Source organism: Lepisosteus platostomus, chromosome 9 (genome assembly GCF_059453375.1).
Source record: "Lepisosteus platostomus isolate fLepPlt1 chromosome 9, fLepPlt1.hap1, whole genome shotgun sequence".
Lineage (NCBI taxonomy): Eukaryota > Metazoa > Chordata > Actinopteri > Semionotiformes > Lepisosteidae > Lepisosteus > Lepisosteus platostomus.
Window position 1 is genome coordinate 46,117,676 of NC_142619.1, and position 24,433 is coordinate 46,142,108.

At 38.1% G+C, this 24,433-nt stretch overlaps 2 protein-coding genes across 4 annotated transcripts in view; one reads left to right on the forward strand and one right to left on the reverse strand.

Moving 5' to 3' along the window:
• plxnc1 (plexin C1) overlaps positions 1-8,804 on the forward strand; it is a 50,837-nt gene extending 42,033 nt beyond the window's left edge. For 2 of the 3 annotated variants that reach the window (XM_088645226.1, XM_088645227.1), the window contains 8 exons: positions 1,262-1,337; positions 2,474-2,508; positions 2,590-2,694; positions 3,011-3,174; positions 3,496-3,643; positions 4,151-4,291; positions 4,380-4,454; positions 7,932-8,804. In XM_088645226.1, the coding sequence (XP_088501352.1) occupies positions 1,262-1,337; positions 2,474-2,508; positions 2,590-2,694; positions 3,011-3,174; positions 3,496-3,643; positions 4,151-4,291; positions 4,380-4,454; positions 7,932-8,036 (849 nt within the window). In that variant the 3' untranslated portion in view covers positions 8,037-8,804. Of the gene's footprint in view, positions 1-1,261; positions 1,338-1,738; positions 2,426-2,473; positions 2,509-2,589; positions 2,695-3,010; positions 3,175-3,495; positions 3,644-4,150; positions 4,292-4,379; positions 4,455-7,931 lie in introns of those variants that run through there. The other variant, XM_088645228.1, reaches the window with a different exon arrangement.
• A 3,370-nt stretch (positions 8,805-12,174) lies between these two features.
• Positions 12,175-24,433, reverse strand: part of cep83 (centrosomal protein 83) — a 30,666-nt gene continuing 18,407 nt past the window's right edge. The window contains exons 10-16 of the mRNA XM_088645229.1: positions 23,962-24,111; positions 22,187-22,262; positions 20,078-20,235; positions 17,056-17,185; positions 16,638-16,741; positions 14,080-14,266; positions 12,175-13,609 (exon numbers count right to left, since the gene is read on the reverse strand). Coding sequence (XP_088501355.1) covers positions 13,499-13,609; positions 14,080-14,266; positions 16,638-16,741; positions 17,056-17,185; positions 20,078-20,235; positions 22,187-22,262; positions 23,962-24,111 — 916 coding nt within the window. The 3' untranslated portion in view covers positions 12,175-13,498. The remainder of the gene's footprint in view (positions 13,610-14,079; positions 14,267-16,637; positions 16,742-17,055; positions 17,186-20,077; positions 20,236-22,186; positions 22,263-23,961; positions 24,112-24,433) is intronic.

The following is a 24,433-nucleotide window of genomic DNA, read 5'->3' on the forward strand; positions in this document are numbered from 1 at the left end:
ACTGATGAAATTTGTATTTCAGAACAAAAGATTGATGTGAGACAAAAGTATAGAATTTCAGCTTTTGGGTCCGATTATTATTTTACATATGTGTTCAGACATGTTAGGACAATGTCATTTGTTCAGTTCAATCCCCTCATTACAGGTGAGCATAACTATTGTGACGAATTAACTTTAAGTAAATTAAACTAGTTTAAAGTTAGTATTTGACCGTAAACCATACATGCAATGACTGCTCCAAATCTACAACTCGTCAACATCACCAGACTCTTGATACTGTATGTTCTTTAGAGTTTCTTTTATCAAGCCTCATTTACAGCCACGTTCAGCTGTTGTTTGGTTGTGGGGATTTATGACTTTAATTTCCTCTTCTCTAAGTGAATAGGTTTCGAATCAGGTGCTGACTTGATCAGTTCAAATGTTTCCACTTCTTCTTCCTGCTGAACTCCTTGGTTAAGTGCACTATGTGTGGTTTTGGTCATCATCTTGCTGAAGGGTAAATTACTGTCCAGTGAATTTGGCAGTATTTGTTTGGACGTAGGTTTTTGTACACTTCTGAATTCATTCTGCTGCCACCATCACCAGTTACACCATCAATAAAGACCATTGAGCCATTTCCAGAGGCAGCCATGCATGTCCTGTTTCACAGATGAGGTGGTGTGCCCTGCAGTCGACTAATGTACTGCCCATGGTGTAATCTTACACTTTCAGGATAGGCCCTAGATTGCTGTAACTTTTGCCAGCAATATACTGTACAGTATATTTTACTTCTAATGAATGGATGAATGGTTTGTTTTGAGTTTTGTGTGTTACAGCTTTCCGGTATTTATGGGGAAATATTTATTACCAAATTTGTATAAATAAAACTATTTTATGAAAGGTGGTTTAAAGAAAGGTGGCATGGTAGTGCAGTGGTTGGCATGGTCACCTAACAGTGCTGGGGCCCTGGGTTCAAATCTGGACCTGGAATGCTGTTTGTGTGAGTTTCCTGTGGGTGCTCTGGTTTCCTCCCACAGCCAAAAAACCAAATTGGTAATTTAATTGGCTTCGGCTAAAATTGGCCCTGCTGTGAGTGTGTCTGGTCTGCCCTGCAATCAACTAGGTGTCCAGCGTGTACCCTGCCTTGTGCCTGTAGCTTGCTGGAATAGATTCTGGCTCCCCTGCATCTCTGATTTGGCAGAAGCGGTTAGAAAATGGATCAATGGATGGATAATTAAAACAAGCAGTCATGGATCTTTATTATGCATTCATTTTTTATTAGCTTTCAGATGGAGACAGTGTTAGAGTGATAAAGAAGATTGCTCGAGCCACCTTATCTACTCAGGAAAGCATAAAAGGTGAATATTTTTCAGTGTCACTACTGAGTCATGTCAGCTACTTCCAGTGAAAAATAAATCCTCTTTCTACAAATGTGGCAAGAATGAACTAATTCACAATACTTTCAAAATATAATTAGCTGAACAAGCAAGTGTTTATTTAGCAGTCCTCCCTCTCCCCAGGAACAAAGGCTCAGAATTAATTAAAATAAAAAAATACAGTATATGTGTGAATTAATAGGCATGTAAAAACAGTCTGATCAAGGCAAGAATTGCATATATGCTTCTTTACTTTGACAGTGTGTAGTGTTTGTTTTATTGAATACTTAGAGTTACTGGTCTGAATTTATATGCCTGTTACTACAGAATAAAAAGTTGAAATATGCTTTCACAGAGGGGCATCCACATGGCTGTCTTTACAGAGCTTGTGACACAGACCTAGCAATATCCTCCACACACACAGAACAGCTGGAAAAACAACAAAGAAAGGGAGTCATTAAAGTGTTATATACTGTAACAATTGGTAAGACTAATAAATATAAAACTGGTCCAGTTTGACTTTAATAAAGGATCATTTGGATATCGGCAATCTCAAAAAGTAGGAATCAATATCTTGTTTTTTCATTAATTTTATTCTATGATATTACGGAGGATATTGTAACTAAAAAGCTTAATAAAGTGAAAGGAATGTAAAACCTGGACACTATTCCCTACTTGTGGTGGAGGTGGAGTACAAGTCTTTTATTAATAATATATTAATTTCATAAAAATGTAACCAGCAGTGTAGTTTAAATTATGGAATTAAAAAAAAACAGCCCTGTGATATTAGCTAAATATTTGAAGCATTATTAATTGTTTTGTTGTATTTGTGTTCTTTTAAAATTGTTTTACAATAAAAATAATCACAAAATAAAATAAAAACACAATCTTAGATAAACCCAAAAGTGGCATCAATAAAGTTGTACAGTATATGAAAGGTACAATAGACAACATATTCTCTTTTATCTTAGGCTAAATACCCTGACAGTGGGGAGATTTAATGTCTCAGCATTTATACATATTTCTATTGCATGTGTATGGGACAAACATGCATGACTTACTGAAATAATGTGTCATTGGTAATTGTAATTGTCTTTTTTATGTCTATGTTTGTTTAGATGATGACAACTACTCCACAAAATACTGCCATTTGGTAAGTGTGATCTCTGAGGTAAAGATCTCTCGGGTTAGCTTTGTACAGTATATTCTGTGTTTAACCATTTGATGCTTGCAGATTGAAGCAGATGGCCCAGAAATAGATGACCTTCAGAAAGGAAATCCTCAAAGAAAAAAGTTAAAATTGAAGGAAGTCTACCTGACAAAACTTCTGTCTTCAAAGGTAAAGACATTTTTTGTCTATATCATTCACTGTTGAAACTGCAGCTAGAAGAAGGTGGCACTTATTTTTGTAATTTGTTCAAGTCTTGAAATATACTGTAGACTAGCTGTGGTGCCAACCCGCAAGTTAAAAAGTGCACACAAATTTGCATGACTCAACTACTGTACAAATATTCTACTCCGACATTCTAAATTTGATGTTTTTGCAATGTTAGACATTGAAATTTGCCACCACCCCAAAATAAGAAATACAATCAGCAGTCTTCAGCTTAATTCTTACGAAAGAGCCTACCATCTGTAACCACTTCCTGTTTCAGGTTGCAGTTCACTCTTTTGTTGAAAACCTCTTCAAAACAATATGGGGCTTGCCCAACGGCAAGGCTCCACTGGCGGTAAAATACTTCTTTGACTTCTTGGATGCTCAAGCGGAAAATAAGAAAATCACTGATCCAGATGTATTGCACATCTGGAAAACCAACAGGTACAGCACTTTCATTTTGTCAAAACATGATCTAATCCTGCATGGTGGCGCAGTGGTTAGCATCACTGCCTTGCAGGGCTGTGGTGCTTGGTTCAGTTTTGGACCTACAGTGCTATCTGCATGGCGTTTGCAGGTTCTCACTGTATTCACGTGGGTTTCCTCCCATAGTCCAAAAACATAGTGGCAGGTGATGGACTGGAGTGTACCCTGCCTTGTGCCTGTTACTTGGACGGGGGAGAAGAAGTTAGAATATGGATGGATTAACTAATGCTGCTTAACACTTGGGTGTGGTACATAATAATTTTCTTTTCCCTTCTCCAGCCTTCCTCTGCGGTTTTGGGTCAATATCCTGAAAAACCCCCAGTTTGTCTTTGACATGGAAAAGACTGCCCATCTCGATAGCTGTCTGTCAGTCATAGCTCAGGCATTCATGGATTCCTTCTCCCTAGCAGAGCAGCAGCTTGGAAAGGTGATTTTCCATGTTTCCGGTACTTACACGGGTGTGCAGCATGACCTGCTTCTCCTCATCTAGAAGTGTGCTTAGGGATTCTTTCATTTCCAGCCCCAGATGAGTGTTTATACCTTGTAAATGCCTGTTGTTCCTTATTGCAAGAACAGTGTCTACAATACATAACAGCACACCCTGATATGAAGATGCAGGAATTGGAACAAATATCAAAGAAGATGTGCACAACAAAACCAGAAGGAGAAGAAAAAAGATGCTTGTTCATTCTGTTTTGGAAGTTATATCAGTCTTTTCTTTGCTAAATCAGGCTACTTCTGTTGTTTTAGCTAAGGACATTTTAACTAAAAACTGCTTTGTATTTCCCCTCTAAATTAAGCAAGGCCCAAAATTGTTTCTTGTTCTATTTTTTAATTTAGAGGGTTTCCAGATTAAAAATAATACTGAAGAAGGAAATGACAGTAAATATGTTGAATGACTACAAGGCTCATTCATTTCCCTGTTTGATTTTAGCATGCTCCAACAAATAAACTCCTCTATGCCAAAGACATACCACAGTACAAGGAGGAGGTGAAGGCATACTACAAGCAAATACACGATCAGCCTTTGTTGGGTTTCTCAGAGTTTACATTATTTCTGGAGGAGGAATCAAAGGTATTAAATGTTTAGAAGCAGACATATTTTTGTTATTTATGTACTAATTTTTTTGTGATTTCTTGTAACCTTACCATTTCCCTTTCAGAAACATGAAAACGAATTTAACGAATCTGCTGCTCTTCATGAAATCTACAAGTATATATTTCAATATTTTGATGAGGTAGGTAATTATCCTTGTGGGAAAAAGGATTATCTATCATTTACAAATAATCAGAACAAAATACAAAGGAGAAGATACAGTGCCTTGCGAAAGTATTCGGCCCCCTTGAACTTTTCAACCTTTTGCCACATTTCAGGCTTCAAACATAAAGATATAAATTTTTTATTTTATGTGAAGAATCACCAACAAGTAGGACACAATTGTGAAGTGGAACGAAATCTATTGGATTTTTGAAACTTTTTTAACTAATAAAAAAATGAAAAGTGGGGCGTGCAAAATTATTCGGCCACCTTGCGTTAATACTTTGTAGAGCCACCTTTTGCTGCGATTACAGCTGCAAGTCGCTTGGGGTATGTCTCTATCAGTTTTGCACATCGAGAGACTGAAATTCTTGCCCATTCTTCCTTGCAAAACAGCTCGAGCTCAGTGAGGTTGGATGGAGAGCGTTTGTGAACAGCAGTTTTCAGCTCTTTCCACAGATTCTCGATTGGATTCAGGTCTGGACTTTGACTTGGCCATTCAAACACCTGGATATGTTTATTTGTGAACCATTCCTTTGTAGATTTTGCTGTATGTTTGGGATCATTGTCTTGTTGGAAGATAAATCTCCGTCCCAGTTTCAGGTCTTTTGCAGACTCCAACAGGTTTTCATCCAGAATGGTCCTGTATTTGGCTGCATCCATCTTCCCCTCAATTTTAACCATCTTCCCTGTCCCTGCTGAAGAAAAGCAGGCCCAAACCATGATGCTGCCACCACCATGTTTGACAGTGGGGATGGTGTGTTGAGGGTGATGAGCTGTGTTGCTTTTACGCCAAACATATCGTTTTGCATTGTGGCCAAAAAGTTCGATTTTGGTTTCATCTGACCAGAGCACCTTCTTCCACATGTTTGGGGTGTCTCCCAGGTGGCTTGTGGCAAACTTTAGACGAGACTTTTTATGGATATCTTTGAGAAATGGCTTTCTTCTTGCCACTCTTCCATAAAGGCCAGATTTGTGCAGTGTAAGACTGATTGTTGTCCTATGGACAGACTCTCCCACCTCTGCTGTAGTTCCCTGCAGTTCATCCAGAGTGATCATGGGCCTCTTGGCTGCATCTCTGATCAGTCTTCTCCTTGTCTGAGCTGAAAGTTTAGAGGGACGGCCAGGTCTTGGTAGATTTCCAGTGGTCTGATACTCCTTCCATTTCAAGATGATCGATTGCACAGTGCTCCTTGGGATGTTTGAAGCTTGGGAAATCTTTTTGTATCCAAATCCGGCTTTAAACTTCTCCCAACAGTATTACGGACCTGCCTGGTGTGTTCCTTGGTCTTCATGATGCTCTCTGCGCTTTCAACAGAACCTTGAGACTATCACAGAGCAGGTGCATTTATACAGAGACTTGATTACACACAGGTGGATTCTATTTATCACCATCAGTCATTTAGGACAACATTGGATCATTCAGAGATCCTCGCTGAACTTCTGGAGTGAGTTTGCTGCACTGAAAGTAAAGGGGCCGAATAATTTTGCACGCCCCACTTTTCATTTTTTTATTAGTTAAAAAAGTTTCAAAAATCCAATAGATTTCGTTCCACTTCACAATTGTGTCCCACTTGTTGGTGATTCTTCACATAAAATAAAAAATTTATATCTTTATGTTTGAAGCCTGAAATGTGGCAAAAGGTTGAAAAGTTCAAGGGGGCCGAATACTTTCGCAAGGCACTGTATGTCAAATAAAAACACAATGCTTTTATACATTGGGTGGAGCGGTGGCACTGTGGATCTGTGGACCTGTGGCTGGAAGGTTGCCAGTTCAAATCCTGCAGCTGGCAGAGGAACCCTACTCTGTTGAGAGTAGTCTAAATGGCTGACCCTGTGCTCTGACCTCAAGCTTCTCCCTCCCTGCTTGTGTGTCTCATAGAGAGCAAGCTGGGGTATGTGAAAAGACAAGTTCCTAATGCAAGAAATTGTATATGGCTAATAAAGTGATCTTTCTGTACACATGAAGCTAAATTTAACTTGCATTACAGTTTTAGTTACTTGTAGGATAATTGTTCACCCATTGGTGTTAGTGCTATCATTGTTCCACAGCTGTAGATTTATTTTTAGGCTCTCAAAAAAGACGTGAAGTACTTGATTTGGACTCAAACAGCCTTAAACTCATATTACACAGGAATTTATTGATGGTACTGCACGCAGTATGAGACTAATTGTACACAAACCTCTTATAGCTTTCTCTTCTGTGATGCTGGATATTAAGCTGTGTGCACCTATTATTTATGTTGAATCTTGGGGGGGGGGGGGGATTGAATTTTTTGAATATCTTATTTTATAATCCCCGTTTTAGACGTATTCAAATAAACCTAAGCACACAGTTCGTATGTGTGCATATGCTACTTGATGGAAAATACCTCTGTGCTCTTTATTGATGTCACTTAAGCCCCATGCACATTTTTGGATTGTAACATTGCATTTCTTTTAATATTAGAAGTGTAACTGACTACATAAACCCCTGCCTAGCACCTATTGCTTGCCAGCTCCCATATAACCCTGAACTGGAAGAAGCAGTTATGAAATGGATGAATGGAGACATAAATCTAAGAAGTATCCATGAAAGTCCCAGTTTCTTACACCCGTTCATTTCGACTGATAATTCAATAGACCTAGTAAAGTCTATAATTTCAATTTGTTAGCGTTATGCATGGAAATAATTCCTAAAGGAAAATACGAGTGTGACAACAGCAGTCTTAAGTGGTGTTACTGAGGTGGAAAGTTAAGAAGTACGATTGCTTAGTGCATGCTTTCCAGTGAAAACAATGTACACTTAATGAACAGAAACGTACAAGTCAATGTGCCTTCATCATAGAACTGCTTGAAAATTTACACATAGTGTAAACTTAACTGAAAATGATAACTAAGGATTTAATTAAGGTTGAAAACAGTCATAACTCTTTTATAAACACTACACAACATGCATTAACACCATACATCACAATTTCACAAAAATACCTGAACCATTGTTGCTGAACTGCATCTGCAAAAAGTGTTTGTATCATTTTCACTTGAATTCTACCTGGAATTTTGCTCTTAGCTGTTGGCTTAAAGTATATTGTGGAATAATAACAATAATAATAATCCTATAATTGTAATGTCACAAATGGTAATAAAGGATTGTGCAGGATAATATTGTAATGTTGTGTTATGTGTTGTTAATTGAAAGAGCTATGACTGTATTTCTTAGCCTCAAGTAAATTCATGTAAAGCAATGCCAAATCATTTTTCTACATTACTGTAGTAAGTTGTTTTACTTTGTCAGGCTATAGACTTCAGAATGCTCTTTATCATGATCGCTGTTTCTGGTACACATTCTTTACTTTTAATGGCAGGAATCATTCTAAACATGTTCAGGAAACAGACAGAGACTGAATGTTTGCCATGAGACCCTGGGCGGATGAGCAGGGCCCTGGCTGTTTTGACCTGTGTGTTGTTCCAACAGATCAAGCTGAAACTGGAACAGAGCGGAGCTCCCAGTGACCTGAAGCAACAGCTAAGTCACGTCAAGGATGTCTTCGATGGACGAAAAATGTGGAAGTGGGAATAATCTTCCATTCCTGCCATGAACAGGAACGCGGGGAGAGGTTTACAGTCGAAATCAGTACTTTTAAGTAATTAAAAAAAAAACGTTTGCACAGATACTGTATATGACACTTTCTGGAATACTAACGATGCTGGAGCTGTACTGCACTAACACTTTAAGTTCAAGGTGATCTTTTATTTCTTTAATTGTATTACTTTCACACAGCTCTATGGCCATGTGACGCAGCAGAATAAGCCATCCATTTGTCTTAAATCTAAAAATATGTAAATGTTTTAAAATATAAAAATAGATTTCTCATACCTCAGAAATAAAATCAGAAATAAGTAAAAAAGTGTATTTAACATCCATTTAACTAGAAGATTTGTGTGAAGCTGTTGAAACTGGTAAGACATTGATACATTTTTTTGAAAGAATAAATATTTATGGAACATACTTTATTCACATAACACGAAACAGATCTTGCTACTTGATCTTGCAAGCCTAAGTTAACTTAACTGTTAGAAAAAGAGATAAACTATAGACAGGCTAATGGTGTATTGAAATCATTTTGGAAATTACAAATTTTTAGATGTGCTCGGGCATCCTTGCACTGTCCAGAGACTGGTAGATTAATTGAGTCTTGGGAACATTAGCCGTGGTTAGAGTGTGTTGTGACTGTGTGCCCCGTGATGGACTGGGGCCCTGGCTAAGGTGTATCCTGGCTTGAGCCTGTAGCTGGGATAGGCACTGGCTTTCCTGTGACCCTGAATCAAATAAAGCTGTTAGAAAATGTGTGGTTGGATATTTTTGGCTGTTCCATATTTTGCCATCAACAGAATTCATGTTACTTAAATATGATACTTGTATTCAAAATAAGGGATGTCTGAATGTTTCATTCCATCTTTTTATCACAATAGAAACGTAACTGCTATTCAGATAGGATCTGAATATTCCTTGATGTTTGATGGCAGAGATCATTTAGAGAACAGCATTTAACTTATTGAAAGTTAGAAGTAGTGTTTTTATACTAAAATTGGGGCAAATGTTGCTTTTTTAAATACTAAAAAGGAAGGTTTTGTGTATTTTGTCTTTTGTATTTCACTTTTTTTTTAGAAAAAAGCATTTAAAGAACTGCCTTTTTTTGAGAATAAAAAATATAACATTACACCCTAGTTTGGGTGGAGCGTGCAGAAAATTGCAATGTAAAAACTGGTGAAAGGATTATATAAGGAAACAGCGTGGAAACACAACAGCTGCAACCATCAATTACATTGTAAAGTGCGCTAACACTAGCACATTAAAGCAAAGATGTTTGATGTTTTCATGAGATACAGGAGGAATGTGAGAATAAAGCTATTGTATACTGTTGTATGATGAAATTATAAAATGTACATACTTTTTAAGGTGTTAGAGTACACACAATTCAGTGTTGAAATAAACCTTTGCCTTTACAACATTTTGAGTGATGTGTAAAGCAGTAACATTTCAGGCGTTTTTTAAAAAATGCAATGTAGCGGTAAAGAACATTAAGGTTAAGAGGAGGCCATTCATCCTGTCCAGCTTGTTCGCTTTTTAGGTGCTACAGTAGTTGACCCAATGACCACATCCAGCCATTTCTTGACAAGAAGCCAGAGCAACAACTTCGACAACATGGCCGGATAGCGTGTCCCAGTCTCCCACAACCCTCTGTGCAGAAAACGGCTTTTTGTTCTTTGTTTTAAACTCACTTCCTCTTTGCTTTCACTGGTGTCCTCTGGTTCAGTTGTCATTGTTGACACTCTTAATGTCTCTGAGGACATGTGTCAGGTCCACTCCTTGTTTCTTCTGTTTAAGGCTAAAAAAGAATAAGGTCCTTGATGGACTGCCATCCTGTCCGGGTTGTAAGCCTTGCACCTGTTGCTTGCTGGGATAGCATTCTTCATTACAGGCAAATTAATGTCAATTAGCAACGCTGTAGCAGCTATGTTCCTCTTCTGAATTTCCATTCAGATCCTATAGTGGTTGTATTGGGTTCGTAATTGGCATCAACCCTGTGTCCTGAGTTTCAAATCTCCTTTCTTTGAGGTGTGTCAGCTGAAATGCCATACAACCTACTGGACTTAGGGGGAAGGAAGAGACACTTATTCAGTTGCATGCATTGATTATTCTCGCCTTTGCCCGCACTTTAAGAGCAAATTCTAAACTGAGGCGAGACATCACAGAATCCTGTATGCTTGTAGTATTGCTGGAAGTATTACCTTAACTAAGTTACTTTTGAAACCAAGGACTGACTTGCAGAAAAAGAGCCTAAACAAGCAAGCAGAACGTTTGCTAGCACTGCAGTCCCTGAGGCTAGGAGTTGAGAACAACCAGTCTAGAAGATGAAATGGCTTAAGACCTTTTTCATAGGTAGCATCTTCTAGCTTAGCATTTCCCATCTTATTGGTATTTATTTTTCCTACACGCATACAACACTCTGCGTCTTTTTGAATAATGCTTTGCATTGCTTGCTAGTCCTCCTATTCTGGTATCTGCAAACTTGACTGGTTTATTAACCATACTGGAACTAAAGTAATGATGCAGTATAAACTAATAGCAGCAATGCTCTTAATATCGATGCTTTTGGTATACTTCTAAATTAGTTCAAGTAGGGAGCTGAATCAGCATGCATAGGCTGCAAAGGAACAAGTAAAGGTTTATTCCATGCTGAAAAGAGAAGAAAGGAAACACCCTCACACCTGAAAAAGGCTCCACAGCTGAAACGCTGTTTCCTTTCTTCTCTTTTCAGCATGGAATAAACCTTTACTTGTTCCTATACTACTAAATTATTTCACCCTGATTGGAGCATTCACCTCTTTCAATTGTTTGTATGCATTAAGCAGTTTTCAACATTTAATGCCTATGACGTGCAAATTACAAAATCATCTTTTATAAGGAACATTATCAAAAACTTTGTTTTATATACCCATATGATAGATAAGACTTTATTAATCCCGTACGGAAATTGATGTGTAACAGCAGTCCAGCCCAAGACAAGCAAAAACAGACATCAGAATAGTTATAAGAACAAAAGACAACAAAATAAATATAAAATACCTAATAAATACATACTGTATGTGTGTGCAAAATGTGATGACTATAGTCACTGTAGAATCAATAAAATTATGTGCAAAATATGCATAAGTTTATACAGACTGATTGTCCAAAAAGTACAATGGAGCAAACATGTTGTCCATAGATGAGCAAATGAAGGGCTAACAGTCCAAGCCTAGCGCAGCGTTATACACCCTGACAGCCGCCGGGAGGAAAGACCTGCGGAAACGTTCCCTTGATCACCATAGCTGGAGCAGTCTGTTGCTAAAAGTGCTCCGCTGCCCAGTAACAGTCCCATGAAGCGGATGAGAGGCGTTGTTCATGATGACTGTGAGCTTGGTCAGCATTCTCCTCTCAGCCACCATCTCCAGGGGGTCAAGGGTCATCCCCAACACAGTGCCAGCCTTCTTGATAAGTTTATTGAGCCTATTTGCATCTTTTGTCTTGATGCTGCTGCCCCAGCACACAACAGCGTAGAAGATGGCCGCCGCTACCACTAATTCATAAAAAATGTGTAGCAGTGTTCCACACACACCAAAGGTGCTCTGATTGTGTTCTTTACTGCTGAAAGAACTTTAACAGATTTGTTAAGTAAGACCTGCTATGCTTTTAAAAAAATATTACTACATTACTACAACTACATTAATGTCATTTGTAAGATTCTGAGTATTTTATTCTATCAATTCAGAAACAGAATGCTTGAAATTCAGCCAGCAATCCAGTCATTCAGGTAGATCAAATTTCATGGCATTAAATTTCTGGTAATTGTGGATTATAAAAGATTGGATGGGCTGCAAGTTCTATCATTAGATTTCTCAGAATCTTAGTACACTTTGTTGTGAATTCTTTTACACTTTTACACTGTGCATTCACATACAATGAGATGTTACTGTAATTTCCATATTCAGTTCTAGCTTGATCACTATAATAGTTACTACAGTAGCTGTTATACTTCTATTGGCACTGATTAACAGCAAATGATGCTCCTCCAATGACTACTGCAGCAAGAGCTCCAACATCCAAAAGATACTACTCTAATAATCCTAGACAGCCAACACTGAAATGCAAAAAAGGAAATTCAGACAAAAGGTGATTTTAAATATTTTAATACAAATCATGTACAAAATTCTAAATATAAATATAATTAAGTACAAAAAAAGATATGACCTTATTTTCTGTAGGTATATTAAAGGACTATTTCTTTTGATAGGTTATAAGCAACACCATCATCCCACTTTTTAAATATGATTTTGCAAAGACAATTATGTCACATTGTTGAATGATTATCTGACGTATACCGAAGACAGGTCATGGTTTGGTGGTGTTCAAGTTGTAGCACAGTTTGGAAAGCATTCAGATTTACAAAAAGGTGCTTACCTGTACATACTGTGTAACAGAAACAATTTGCTGTTTACCAGGTTACCAACCTGGACATTCTTTCACCATGATGACTTGATCATGGATCATATCACCAGCTGGGAGCTGTACTAAAAACCCAGTCACTACAGACTTTCTTCTTTTCACAGATCTCCACATTTTAAGATGTGCAAAGAGCAAACAAAGCAACAATAAACAACAATGTATTATGGCAAAGTATGTAAACTTCAAAATCAGATGCTATTTAAGCAGATCTGGAACTGTTGTGACCATGCAGATTCAATAAATTAGGTGATTTAAGATTTTCCTTTCTTAAAAAATACTCAACATTATACATCAACACATATTATCCTTTACAACGATTTGTAATGTCATCAAAGGCACAAAATTATCCATAATGGTCCATAACGAGACAATTTCAGCCAAAAGCTAGGAGCAGAATTTCAAGTAGAGAAAAGACACCGTTAAGGCTTTGAGAAGTGAGACGGACTTTCTGCAGATAAATCTCAGTAACAGTGGTCCTCAGGGTTTATATTACATTTTATTTTAATAATTGGTTTGTATGCATGTAGTTTTATCATCTTGTGCAGTGTTTAAGTAGGACTTATGATGCTGTTTTTAAGTCCCAATAAAGTAAAGCATTTGATGATTAATCCACACACATATAGTACATGCAAAAGAACACCTAATTAATCAATAAATTAAATGGACAAGGTACACAAGCTCTGCACAGACCATGAAAATAATTACTGTAGGAGATTTCAATGTCGGTTTAAATGTTTAAGGTATTTTGTACTATAGTGTTAAAAAAGTGTCATGCCTTTGTATTGGCTCGGATATTGAATTCCACATGTAAAAATTAAAGACTTAAAGCCATAAAACGTTGCATCAATTCATGCATGTTAATAATTTCGAAATGATCATACAGTTCCATAAGCAAGCTGTGGTGATTACCGATTACTGATCCCTCGCACAGCCTCCTGTTCTTGATCTTAAAAATCCTTTTCTGTCTCCTTGCTTTATCGAGCGCTTTCTTGTCACTCGCGCTCCACAGGGGCACCCAGTTCCTCCAGCTGCTGCTGCTGCGTCGTCTCCAGATCCTCCAGTCTCTTCCGCAACAGACGCAGCTCCCTCTGATGCTGCTCTTCCTGTGTGTCAAATACAGTGGGTCAGCAACACAATCCTCCATTCACCCACGCACTTGCCCACCCAAAAGAATGTTAGAGTAGGGTGTTCCCATACTCCAGGCATTACTAGTTCAAACCCAGGCCGTCATTAGATCTGGTGAGGATTCCCTAGGCATCCCCAGGCCCTAGTTCATTTTACCCTAGTAATGTTAGGGTTGGCCTGGGCAGACTCAGCTCCAGCTGGCAACAGCTTGCCAGACATCTGTGACCTTGCAAATCGAAGGCAGTACTAAAGACTGTGGTGTTGAACAAAGACGGTGAAAACAACAAACCTGAAACCAGGTCTTGTTAACTTGTGCAAAAGATGTGGATAGACTTCATTCAAAAAGGGGGTGAAGCGCACCCAGCCATACAAAAGGATGATTCTTGATTATGTGGAAATCGAGCTTCTGAAAGGAGAAAGGTTTCGCTCTGCCCAGATGGCACCTTACTTGGAGATTGGGGAAACTCATGTCAGCTGCTGCCACTAGCGTGGATGAAAGAAAAGGGGTTGGATCGTGGATCCCCGCGGATGTCATGTGTGGCACTAGAATGAGTCTGCGGAACTCATTGTGTCTGCGTTGTAACTCCTTCAGTCGTTTCTGAAGCTGCGCTTGTTCCTCCGTATAGATTGGCTTCCTGAAAAATAAAGCGCAACAAATTACAAGCAGTGTAACAATGACAAAAAAATCTCTTAATACATCTACAGTGCCTTGCGAAAGTATTCGGCCCCCTTGAACTTTTCAACCTTTTGCCACATTTCAGGCTTCAAACATAAAGATATAAATTTTTTTATTTTATGTGAAGAATCACCAACAAGTGGGACACAATTGTGAAGTGGAACGAAATCTATTGGATTTTTGAAACTTTTTTAACTAATAAAAAAATGAAAAGTGGGGCGTGCAAAATTATTCGGCCCCTTTACTTTCAGTGCAGCGAACTCACTCCAGAAGTTCAGCGAGGATCTCTGAATGATCCAATGTTGTCCTAAATGACTGATGGTGATAAATAGAATCCACCTGTGTGTAATCAAGTCTCTGTATAAATGCACCTGCTCTGTGATAGTCTCAAGGTTCTGTTGAAAGCGCAGAGAGCATCATGAAGACCAAGGAACACACCAGGCAGGTCCGTAATACTGTTGTGGAGAAGTTTAAAGCCGGATTTGGATACAAAAAGATTTCCCAAGCTTCAAACATCCCAAGGAGCACTGTGCAAGCGATCATCTTGAAATGGAAGGAGTATCAGACCACTGCAAATCTACCAAGACCTGGCCGTCCCTCTAAACTTTCAGCTCAGACAAGGAGAAGACTGATCAGAGATGTAGCCAAGAGGCCCATGATCACTCTGGATGAACTGCAGAGAACTACAGCTGAGGTGGGAGAGTCTGTCCATAGGACAACAATCAGTCTTACACTGCACAAATCTGGCCTTTATGGAAGAGTGGCAAGAAGAAAGCCATTTCTCAAAGATATCCATAAAAAGTCTCGTCTAAAGTTTGCCACAAGCCACCTGGGAGACACCCCAAACATGTGGAAGAAGGTGCTCTGGTCAGATGAAACCAAAATCGAACTTTTTGGCCACAATGCAAAACGATATGTTTGGCGTAAAAGCAACACAGCTCATCACCCTCAACACACCATCCCCACTGTCAAACATGGTGGTGGCAGCATCATGGTTTGGGCCTGCTTTTCTTCAGCAGGGACAGGGAAGATGGTTAAAATTGAGGGGAAGATGGATGCAGCCAAATACAGGACCATTCTGGATGAAAACCTGTTGGAGTCTGCAAAAGACCTGAAACTGGGACGGAGATTTATCTTCCAACAAGACAATGATCCCAAACATACAGCAAAATCTACAAAGGAATGGTTCACAAATAAACGTATCCAGGTGTTTGAATGGCCAAGTCAAAGTCCAGACCTGAATCCAATCGAGAATCTGTGGAAAGAGCTGAAAACTGCTGTTCACAAACGCTCTCCATCCAACCTCACTGAGCTCGAGCTGTTTTGCAAGGAAGAATGGGCAAGAATTTCAGTCTCTCGATGTGCAAAACTGATAGAGACATACCCCAAGCGACTTGCAGCTGTAATCGCAGCAAAAGGTGGCTCTACAAAGTATTAACGCAAGGGGGCCGAATAATTTTGCACGCCCCACTTTTCATTTTTTTATTAGTTAAAAAAGTTTCAAAAATCCAATAGATTTCGTTCCACTTCACAATTGTGTCCCACTTGTTGGTGATTCTTCACATAAAATAAAAAATGTATATCTTTATGTTTGAAGCCTGAAATGTGGCAAAAGGTTGAAAAGTTCAAGGGGGCCGAATACTTTCGCAAGGCACTGTAGGTCTGCAGTTAGAGCAAATAAGCACAGACCAAATACATTACTACAGAAGTAACTTCACTGCTTTAGGAAAATTCACTTCTCCTGAGAAACAAAATCTGGGCGGTGTATTTCCTTCTGAGGTTTTGTTACATATACTGTCAATTCAAAACTACAGAAGCACTAACCGATGTTACACTCTTTAAAGATGCAGAATAACTGACACACAGTTGCAAAAATAATAATATGCTTTTTTTAAAGAGCTTATAATTAAGGGAATGAGTGACCTAATGGTATGCAAATGAATATTAAAATGTTTACCATCTTCAATGTCAATGTTTTTTTGTTTTTGTTTGAGACTTTCATATGCTTTGCAAACTATATGCAAACTACTGGTTTATGTCTTCATTTATAGAATACACTAGTTTTAACCCAGGCCTCTAGTTCTGCAAAGAGAATTCAGATAATCACATCATCGGTTGCATAAGGTTTCAGTCTGTTTGAAAAATGGGTCACCGCAGATTTGAGTGCTGCTATAAATAACCACTAAGATTTGCTTACTGTAACAACAAAGTGGATCATGGGCCTTGCTTAATTCTGTTTTTTGCAAAGCATAAATTTACAGTTCATGTTTTGATAGCAAGATGTTCTCCTGCTTGATTCATTCTATCAAAAGAAAAGGCCTGAAACGTACTTGTTTAAGGTGTTCTTCTCTATTTCTAATTCCTGTATCTTTGCCTCCAGCAGCTGTATTTTGTCCTGTAGTCGTTTTTGTTTACTTTCAGTTAACGTCTTCCGCTGCAAAGAAAAAAAAAATATATACAAAACTCATTTTACATTAGACCTACAGGTTTATTGGTCAGAGGCAGAATTTACACAGAGCAGCTTCTTTCGGTAAGGTTTTTCTTTAAATACACAACAAGAAGTTGATTTTGTATTACTCTTCATCAATCATTGCTGTCTGCTTGGAAAACTCATCTTGCTTGGCATTGTTTGAATCTTACCTTTTAATATATTCTTTCCCAACAGAGCTTGCAGAGTCACAAAGGTTAGAAAACTATCACTGTAAACTAGGCGCGGATTCAGGAAATCAATGTGCTCACAGTGGATACCTTTTTCTGAGCTGATGCAGCTCTCTGTAGCTTCTCCTTGGCCTGGTTGTACTTCTCCTGCAGTTCAGTACCTCGCTCCTGTAGCCTGTGCTTCTCCTCCAGCCAGGAGATACGCTTGTCCTCAAGAACTCTTTAACAGGGACAGGACAAAAAGCACCTTGTTAGGGGCAGGACAGCCTCATATTTACAGTAAAGTAAGACACCAGTAGCTCCTGTAATGGTTCAATACATCTACAAGTTTCCGAATCACAATAAATTATATTACTTACTACACTAACCACATAGAATGCATGTACACAATGTTTAAAACAGTCTACTGAAAATGTTTTTTTAGGGCTTAAAACCACAATTAAAAAACTTAAAAACTACATGCTTTTTAAAAGATCTTATTTGATTTTCATTCGAACAATGTTAATCTTATTATGCATTCACAGCCTCACAGCAGAGGGGATAGCTCAGACTGTAAAGGTAGTCATCTGGAGCAAAGCTTCAGCTCTCTAACACAGACTTCGCTAATTCGAGTCTGAGACAACACCATCAGTCAACTATGAGCAGAATTTCCCGAAACAGCTGTGCGCATCTCGCCGAGCATCACTGGGGCTGGATGGCCTTGATCAAGCACAACTATCTTCTGCTTGCTGTGGACTGTCTGCTAGTACTACTAAAATAGCCTTCAATGTGGTCTGACTAGTCTGATGTAAAGCTTGACCACAACTTTCTTCTATTTACTGCATTTATGTATGCAAAGCTCTTTGCAAAATACCCAGGCATTTGCTCATACCATTTACTCTTTTAATTTTACTATCTAATTTCCATAATTGTTTTGGTGTGAATGTACATAAAAACCCAGATACATTTTTGAGCATAGCTTCGAACAACTCACAGTCACCCATGGAATAATATCGTATATGCATCTGCTAACTCTGTGGATCTGCTAACTCTTTGCACTTATTCATGTTAAATTGCATTTGCCAACTGTCTGTCCAAACCACGATTCTGTCCAAATCTCAGCCCTTGCCACTGTTTCTGCTATCTAGTCTATTTTTGTATCATCACCACACTGAAATTGTTTGTTAACTACTGTAGATCTGAATCGAAATCACAGATATAGATCAGGGAGAGCTAGCAGCCTAAAACAGATGTGTGCCGTACACAGGTGCTTGCATCTGTCCAGGTTACTCTCCTTAAGATGACTCACTATTTCCATTTCCTACTCACTAACCACTTTTTAACCCATAAGCATACATTATCTTAAGTTCCAATGGCCATTAATTTGACGATTTATCTTTTAGGAAAGACCTTATAGAAAACTCTCAGGAAATCGAATACACTGTTTCAGGTATATGCTTTAATTGTGCCTAAAGTCTTTGTTGTCAGATCTTACCTTTCTAGTTCTATGTTGGCTGTCTCTTAAAATGACATTATTCTCTAAGTATTATTTCACTTCAGCTATGACTGTTGTTCCGATAGCTTTACCAGCAGCAGGAGAAAGGGAAATTAGTCAATCATTCCTTGGCTCAGCTCTGAACATATTTTTATGAACTCATTACATTACATTAAATTTCCCAGTGAGAATCAGACTGCATTTAATTCCCCTGTGGGTATTAGATCTGTTAAATTAAAATTGAAGCATGTAAGATAACAAGGAGCATGTTATTGACACCTACTATAGAGACCTTCATATTAATTTAGCATGTTGACTAACTTTATAATCTTCTATCACTTATATCCTGCTATCTTAACTATTTACACTTATACTGTTCCTCTACTGTTGTAACACTGAAAATGAAAATACTTAATTACTTCATTAAATGAAAATATTTTTTTACCCCATTACAATATTCTTTTCTGTCTTCTGTCTCCTTCTATGCAATTCACTATGCAGTTTTTCATGTGTGCCTGTAGCTCTGTGCTGTTTTTTTATTTTGGAATCTTGGACACTTTTACACAACCTGTAAACCACTCTCTTCCCCTGGTGTGTTTTCTTATTCCTATTCCTTATTTCCTATAATTTCTCGATTAAACCATCAAGGCCATAAATCCAAATCTAGGAAAATAATATCACAGCCTTAAAACAACTTCACCCCTAAAACAATTGTGTTTATGAAGTCCATTCATCCTCATTCTAATGACCTGAATGCAAAAGTTCACTACTTTAAAAAAATTTAAAGATTTACCAGATTTACTGTACACATCAACAAATACAATATTATATACTATACTAAAATATTATATCACCTCTATCCACTGGTTCTATCACCTTATAATTAAGGTGTTCGCCTGTCACCTTAATTATATCCTAGCTGTCCAAAAAAAGTCTAGGTCATAAAAGCATCTTCCCACTCAGGTGCTTTAACAGACTGTGTCAAGAAGCAATCGTTAACATTTCAGCCATGTCTAGCTCAGATTCTGGCCCCATCAAATTATCCAGTTCAAAAGCTAAACCCTTAAACCACTATACTTTAAAGAACTAACTTGCAGAAGTATGTATTCTCAGACACTTACAAAAACTTTGGCAATTGATCCAATCAGTCATTTCTATACTGATTTTATTTGAACTTCCCTCTAATCCTACTTCACCACAAAACCTTTCGGTGACTTCCAATAGGCTATCATAAATAAGTTGAGGGTACTGTCTACATTTTAGTCCTACATAAACTTCTCTAAAATCCCACCATCATCTTAACCTAAGTTCCCCGAACTGCTAACTGAAAGTACAAATATAATTGCCATAGGACCATTGTGGGAAGCTGCAATGTGAAGCTTATTGTATTTCAGGGAAAGCAGATCCACATACTCAGACAACCCTCTAATGCAAGCCAAAAAAGAAGAAAGCAAATCAATTTAAAGTCTGAGCTTCACTTTCATGCAGAGCTGGCATCCCACCTCAAAGCCGGATTTAAGATCAGAAATATTTTTCAGGAGAAGACATGTTTTGTTCACACCTTTTTAATTCAACAGTTTCTTAGCTCAGTAAACTAATGGGAAGTAATCATTTCGCAGGACAAAAGTGGAAATTTACTTTTCTGCTTCACTCTGTGCCTTCTCCGCTTGGCCTCGGGCATTTCTCAGTTCCTCCTTCAGCCGTTCAAGCAGCTCTTTCAATTTGTGATTAGCGTCGAGCAAGTCGCTCTCCGATTGTGACAGAGTGCTGACTTGGATTTGCAGCTCATGAGTTTGCTGTAAAAATAAAAAAAAAGGACACCAGGCCACTCAGATTTAAAATAAGCCCATGGGGAAAAAAGTAACCCCACATACACATTTACATCTATCTAAGTCCCTTTATGAAGGTTAGTTTAAATTTCTGATATTAACTATTTAATTATCCAACCTAACTTTGACATCATTCAGATGTCCAGAATTCATTTTTCAAAACACATTATTAAAAACAATTTGACCCCATCACTTCATTAGATCATACAAATCTCAAATTTCATACAAAGAACAAGACTGTTAGAAAAAGAAATAGTCTTTTACTGTTTTACATAAACAGATTTTTTTGCTTGACGTTCTGTGGGTTACAGCCATTTTTACTCCCAATTTAACAGCAACAATTGACTGTTACAATTGGGTTCAAGCACAGAAAGGGGAAATAAAAAAAACAAAAAATTAAAAAGAAAATTCTCCAGATTTTGGAAATGTTGTCAAACACAGAGACTTTTCATAGTATCAGTTTTCATAACTTTTGCTAAAAATTTTCACTTTTCATCCTTGGAAATTACTGACACTGTGGGAAGTGTAAGAATAGACCTGAAAAACACCACTTAGAATTTACAGTACACCCAGCCCTCAGTGTATCACTCCTCGCTATGCCATAAACTCAAATTTGTCGCAGTTCTGTTTCTATTTATTGCTAACTACAGCTTCATAGTAGTGGTTGAATCTGCTCTGTGCAGCTCAGCTGAAGGTCATTGGTTGAGCGGACAGTTTGCAAAAGAAAAATGTAACCCAACAAGGATCTGGAGAACAAACGCTGAAAATTACCTTGTAATTTGAAAGTTGGTGAACAAACCGAGGGAATGGATTACAAATAAAGAGAAATTCAGAGGGATCATTCCAAGCTATTCATCTTATTTCATGCTATAGGTTCTGCAGCGACTTAAGTACTGACTGGAAGAGTGGCACATCCCTCACTGACTTCACCATAAGCCTGTATGCTTTTGGAAAGCCACAGGAGTCTGTTTCGCTGGGAGCCAGCAGAGCCTTAACCAGCTAATCCCAGCACAACCTCTAGAGGCACAAAATGAATTGCAGATTGAATCACGCATACAAGAGTGGAGAATCACAGTCGGGTAACTGAATAAATGATCACTGAACATTTTATGCAAGAATGTTACTACTTTTGGCTACTAGTATGTCATTACAGGTGTTAAAATAACTTGATATTAAAAGGTTTGAACAAGTACATAAAAATGTGGTTTCCTGTTGAACTGCACAGCCTTGTGTAGTGTCTTAAACACAGTATAGTTTACATCTCAGTACTATACATTTTATGTATGATATTGATCTTTAAAATGCTGTCCACGTGTCATTTGTAAGCGTAACTTGAATACAGCAATAACCTCTAAAGTACTGCCTTATGTATTGTCCCTCACCACCCACTGCCCGGTTCACAAGGAGTTCTGCCATTGTGTTAAAGAGATGTTGCCAACCCTTGATATAATATGTATTATCATTAATAATGATACATTATGCCATTTGGAATGTTTTGCCTTCTTCAGCACACAGGCTCCCTGTGTTTTTGAAAAAACAGATCAAAATGAAATGCCTTCTTCACTAAAGAGTCACTCTGCCCTATTTATCCGTTTTCTCAATCAAGTTTCTGGATATATCATCACCCTTGTTGTGATAGAGCACACTCGCAGTGGACCATGATACCCATGGCAGATGAAGTGATAGTTATACAACGTATATGCACAATATGCGCTAGTATATTTTAATCATTTATATAACAGCCATGTTATTCAGGAAAAGATTTTCCTACCTTTGATTTTTTACATATTTTGCAAGTCCAATACTGGCAATGGGAATGTGACTGACATGACATTTACAGTGGAAATGTGACTGACTTTCTGAACAGCAGAGCTGTATACATGTTAAGCTCCACTTGTTGTGTGAACATGCATTATACCTGTCTGAGGTCACAATTCTCATTCTTTTCCTTCTCCAGCTCCTCCAGGTGAAGGCTTTGCTGTTGTACTTTAGTCCTGAGAGAATGGAGTGAGAATGATATGAAAGCACGTGGCAGTTATTTTTGTAATGAGGTTCAATGATTCCTGAAGATACTTTACAAGCAACAAAACATTTGAGGACCTTTCTTCCTTGTACACTAAATGTATCGCAGTTGTAGATGAATACAAAAATAACAAGGACGTCCGTTGTGATCTGTAACGCTATAACAGTAAACATAGACAACGGCTACATGTAGCTGAAGTCTAAAGGTGCTACAGCCTATAAGTGTTAGGAAGCTATTTTTAGTATTTGTGCGAAAGTGCTAATTGCCATTTAACAGACAATTCTGCAAGCAAGGCACACTACCAGCCCCAATTTGTGATCTTCAAATTAACTTTTTTTTCCCCATGTAGTAAAAGTCTAAATGAACTTTCTAACTTTGAACTGTTTCTCTAACTCCCACTCCCGAATGTGTTATGTCTTATAGGCTGTGTTGTACTCAGAGCAGAAGACTGTAGATTAAGTTAGGTGTCTGCTGCACATTTTGTGAAAAAAAAAACTAAAAATCATTGGGAGAGCTAAATTCCCATCAGAAATTGTAATGGTGGAAATGCAGACTTAAAAAGCACTGTGAGAAGGTGGAATCAAGAAATACAACCTTGCTTATGTGTATCTTTTGCAAGCCCTAAACACCTGGGGGATCAAATGCTTGAATTAAATTAAGAGCAGGGAAAACAAAAAAAAAGCACCTCTATGTATGGACAGCTATAAAAATGAATTTAAAAGAAGTACGAGAACTTCTTTAACCAGTGCAATATCAGGTTTTTACAGAGAGTGACAAGCACATAACAGGAACCACTGAGGCAACTATTTTTCATTTTCTTCTTTTGACAGGTAAGTTTTGCCTGTTTATTTTTAACTCTGTTATAACCTTCAGCTTCCTACAAAAAATATTTAAATGACGATTGTGTGGATTTTCTCCCATACAGAAAAAAATGGAATAAGCAGCTTTCAGCTTATCAAAAATAAAGTCATGAACCTAAAGAAACAGTCATAAAACCTAAAAAAAAACGTAACCATGTGCACTGAACACAACAAAAATGGAACAGATTACTTTGGTTGGAAATGAAAAATGAAATTATAAATTATGATATTTATCATAACATAACACTTTAAGAAGTCAATAAAATGTATACTGTACTTAAGACAGCTTGTTTAAAACCTGTTCATAGCCATATAACATTTATCACGGATTGCAATACAACCCAAAGTGCCAAGAACTCAAAGTGGCAGAAATGTTTAATTGTAGTAGCTCATTGCAGGCACTACCATTTTAACCTTTTCTTCAGCCTGTGCAGTCAGCAATCGATACATTCTTCAGTCTGATGCTTTTGAGACTTCAGAATTTTCAGTCCTGTACTACATAATGCTACAGAGGTGTAGAAATTTCAAGGGGAGACATGTATTATATGCAGCACTAAAACGGCTGTGACAAGTTTTATATTATGGACCTTGAAACCCACAGTGAACATTTTCAAACCTGATTTCTGATGTCTACGTACCAGTACATACAGTAACTTCTAAAGTAACTTTGAGGGGGGGTTTAAATATCTTTAAATAACCCTTACAAATAAGTTCTGGTAGCAGCTGACTTGTTTTGGAGCTGCTATTTCAGCGTGAACGTGATGCATCTTTTTGAAGCAGCTTCCTTAACAGCACTAAAGAAAGCAGTACCTGAGGCTCTGGACTTCCTTCCTGGCGATATCTTCGCTCCGCTCGACGGCACGCAGCTTCTCCTCCCACTGCTCTCTGTGCGAGCTCCCTGCAGCTTCCTGCACTGCCCTCTGCTGCTCCAGCTCCACCACGCGGCTCTCCAGCTCCAGCCTGGACAGAGGACACAGGACAGCCGTAGCCCCAATCAGCCTTAACGAGCATTAAACACTGTGCATCTAACATACTTACTGAACTGTAGGTGTACGGGACAACCTAAACCCCTCAGCTGTTTACTAAGGAATCTCTTAACATTACATGTATTAAAGTAGGCTTACATCAATAGATGATATTATTACTAACTTGCATAAAAACATCTTCAGTAAAAAAATGTTTTTGGACCTCAGCTGTGCCCTAGAATGACTGTTTTGAATAATATAACTCTAAAACACGGGTCCAAGAATATCAAAGGTATACAAATAAGATTTGCATAAGT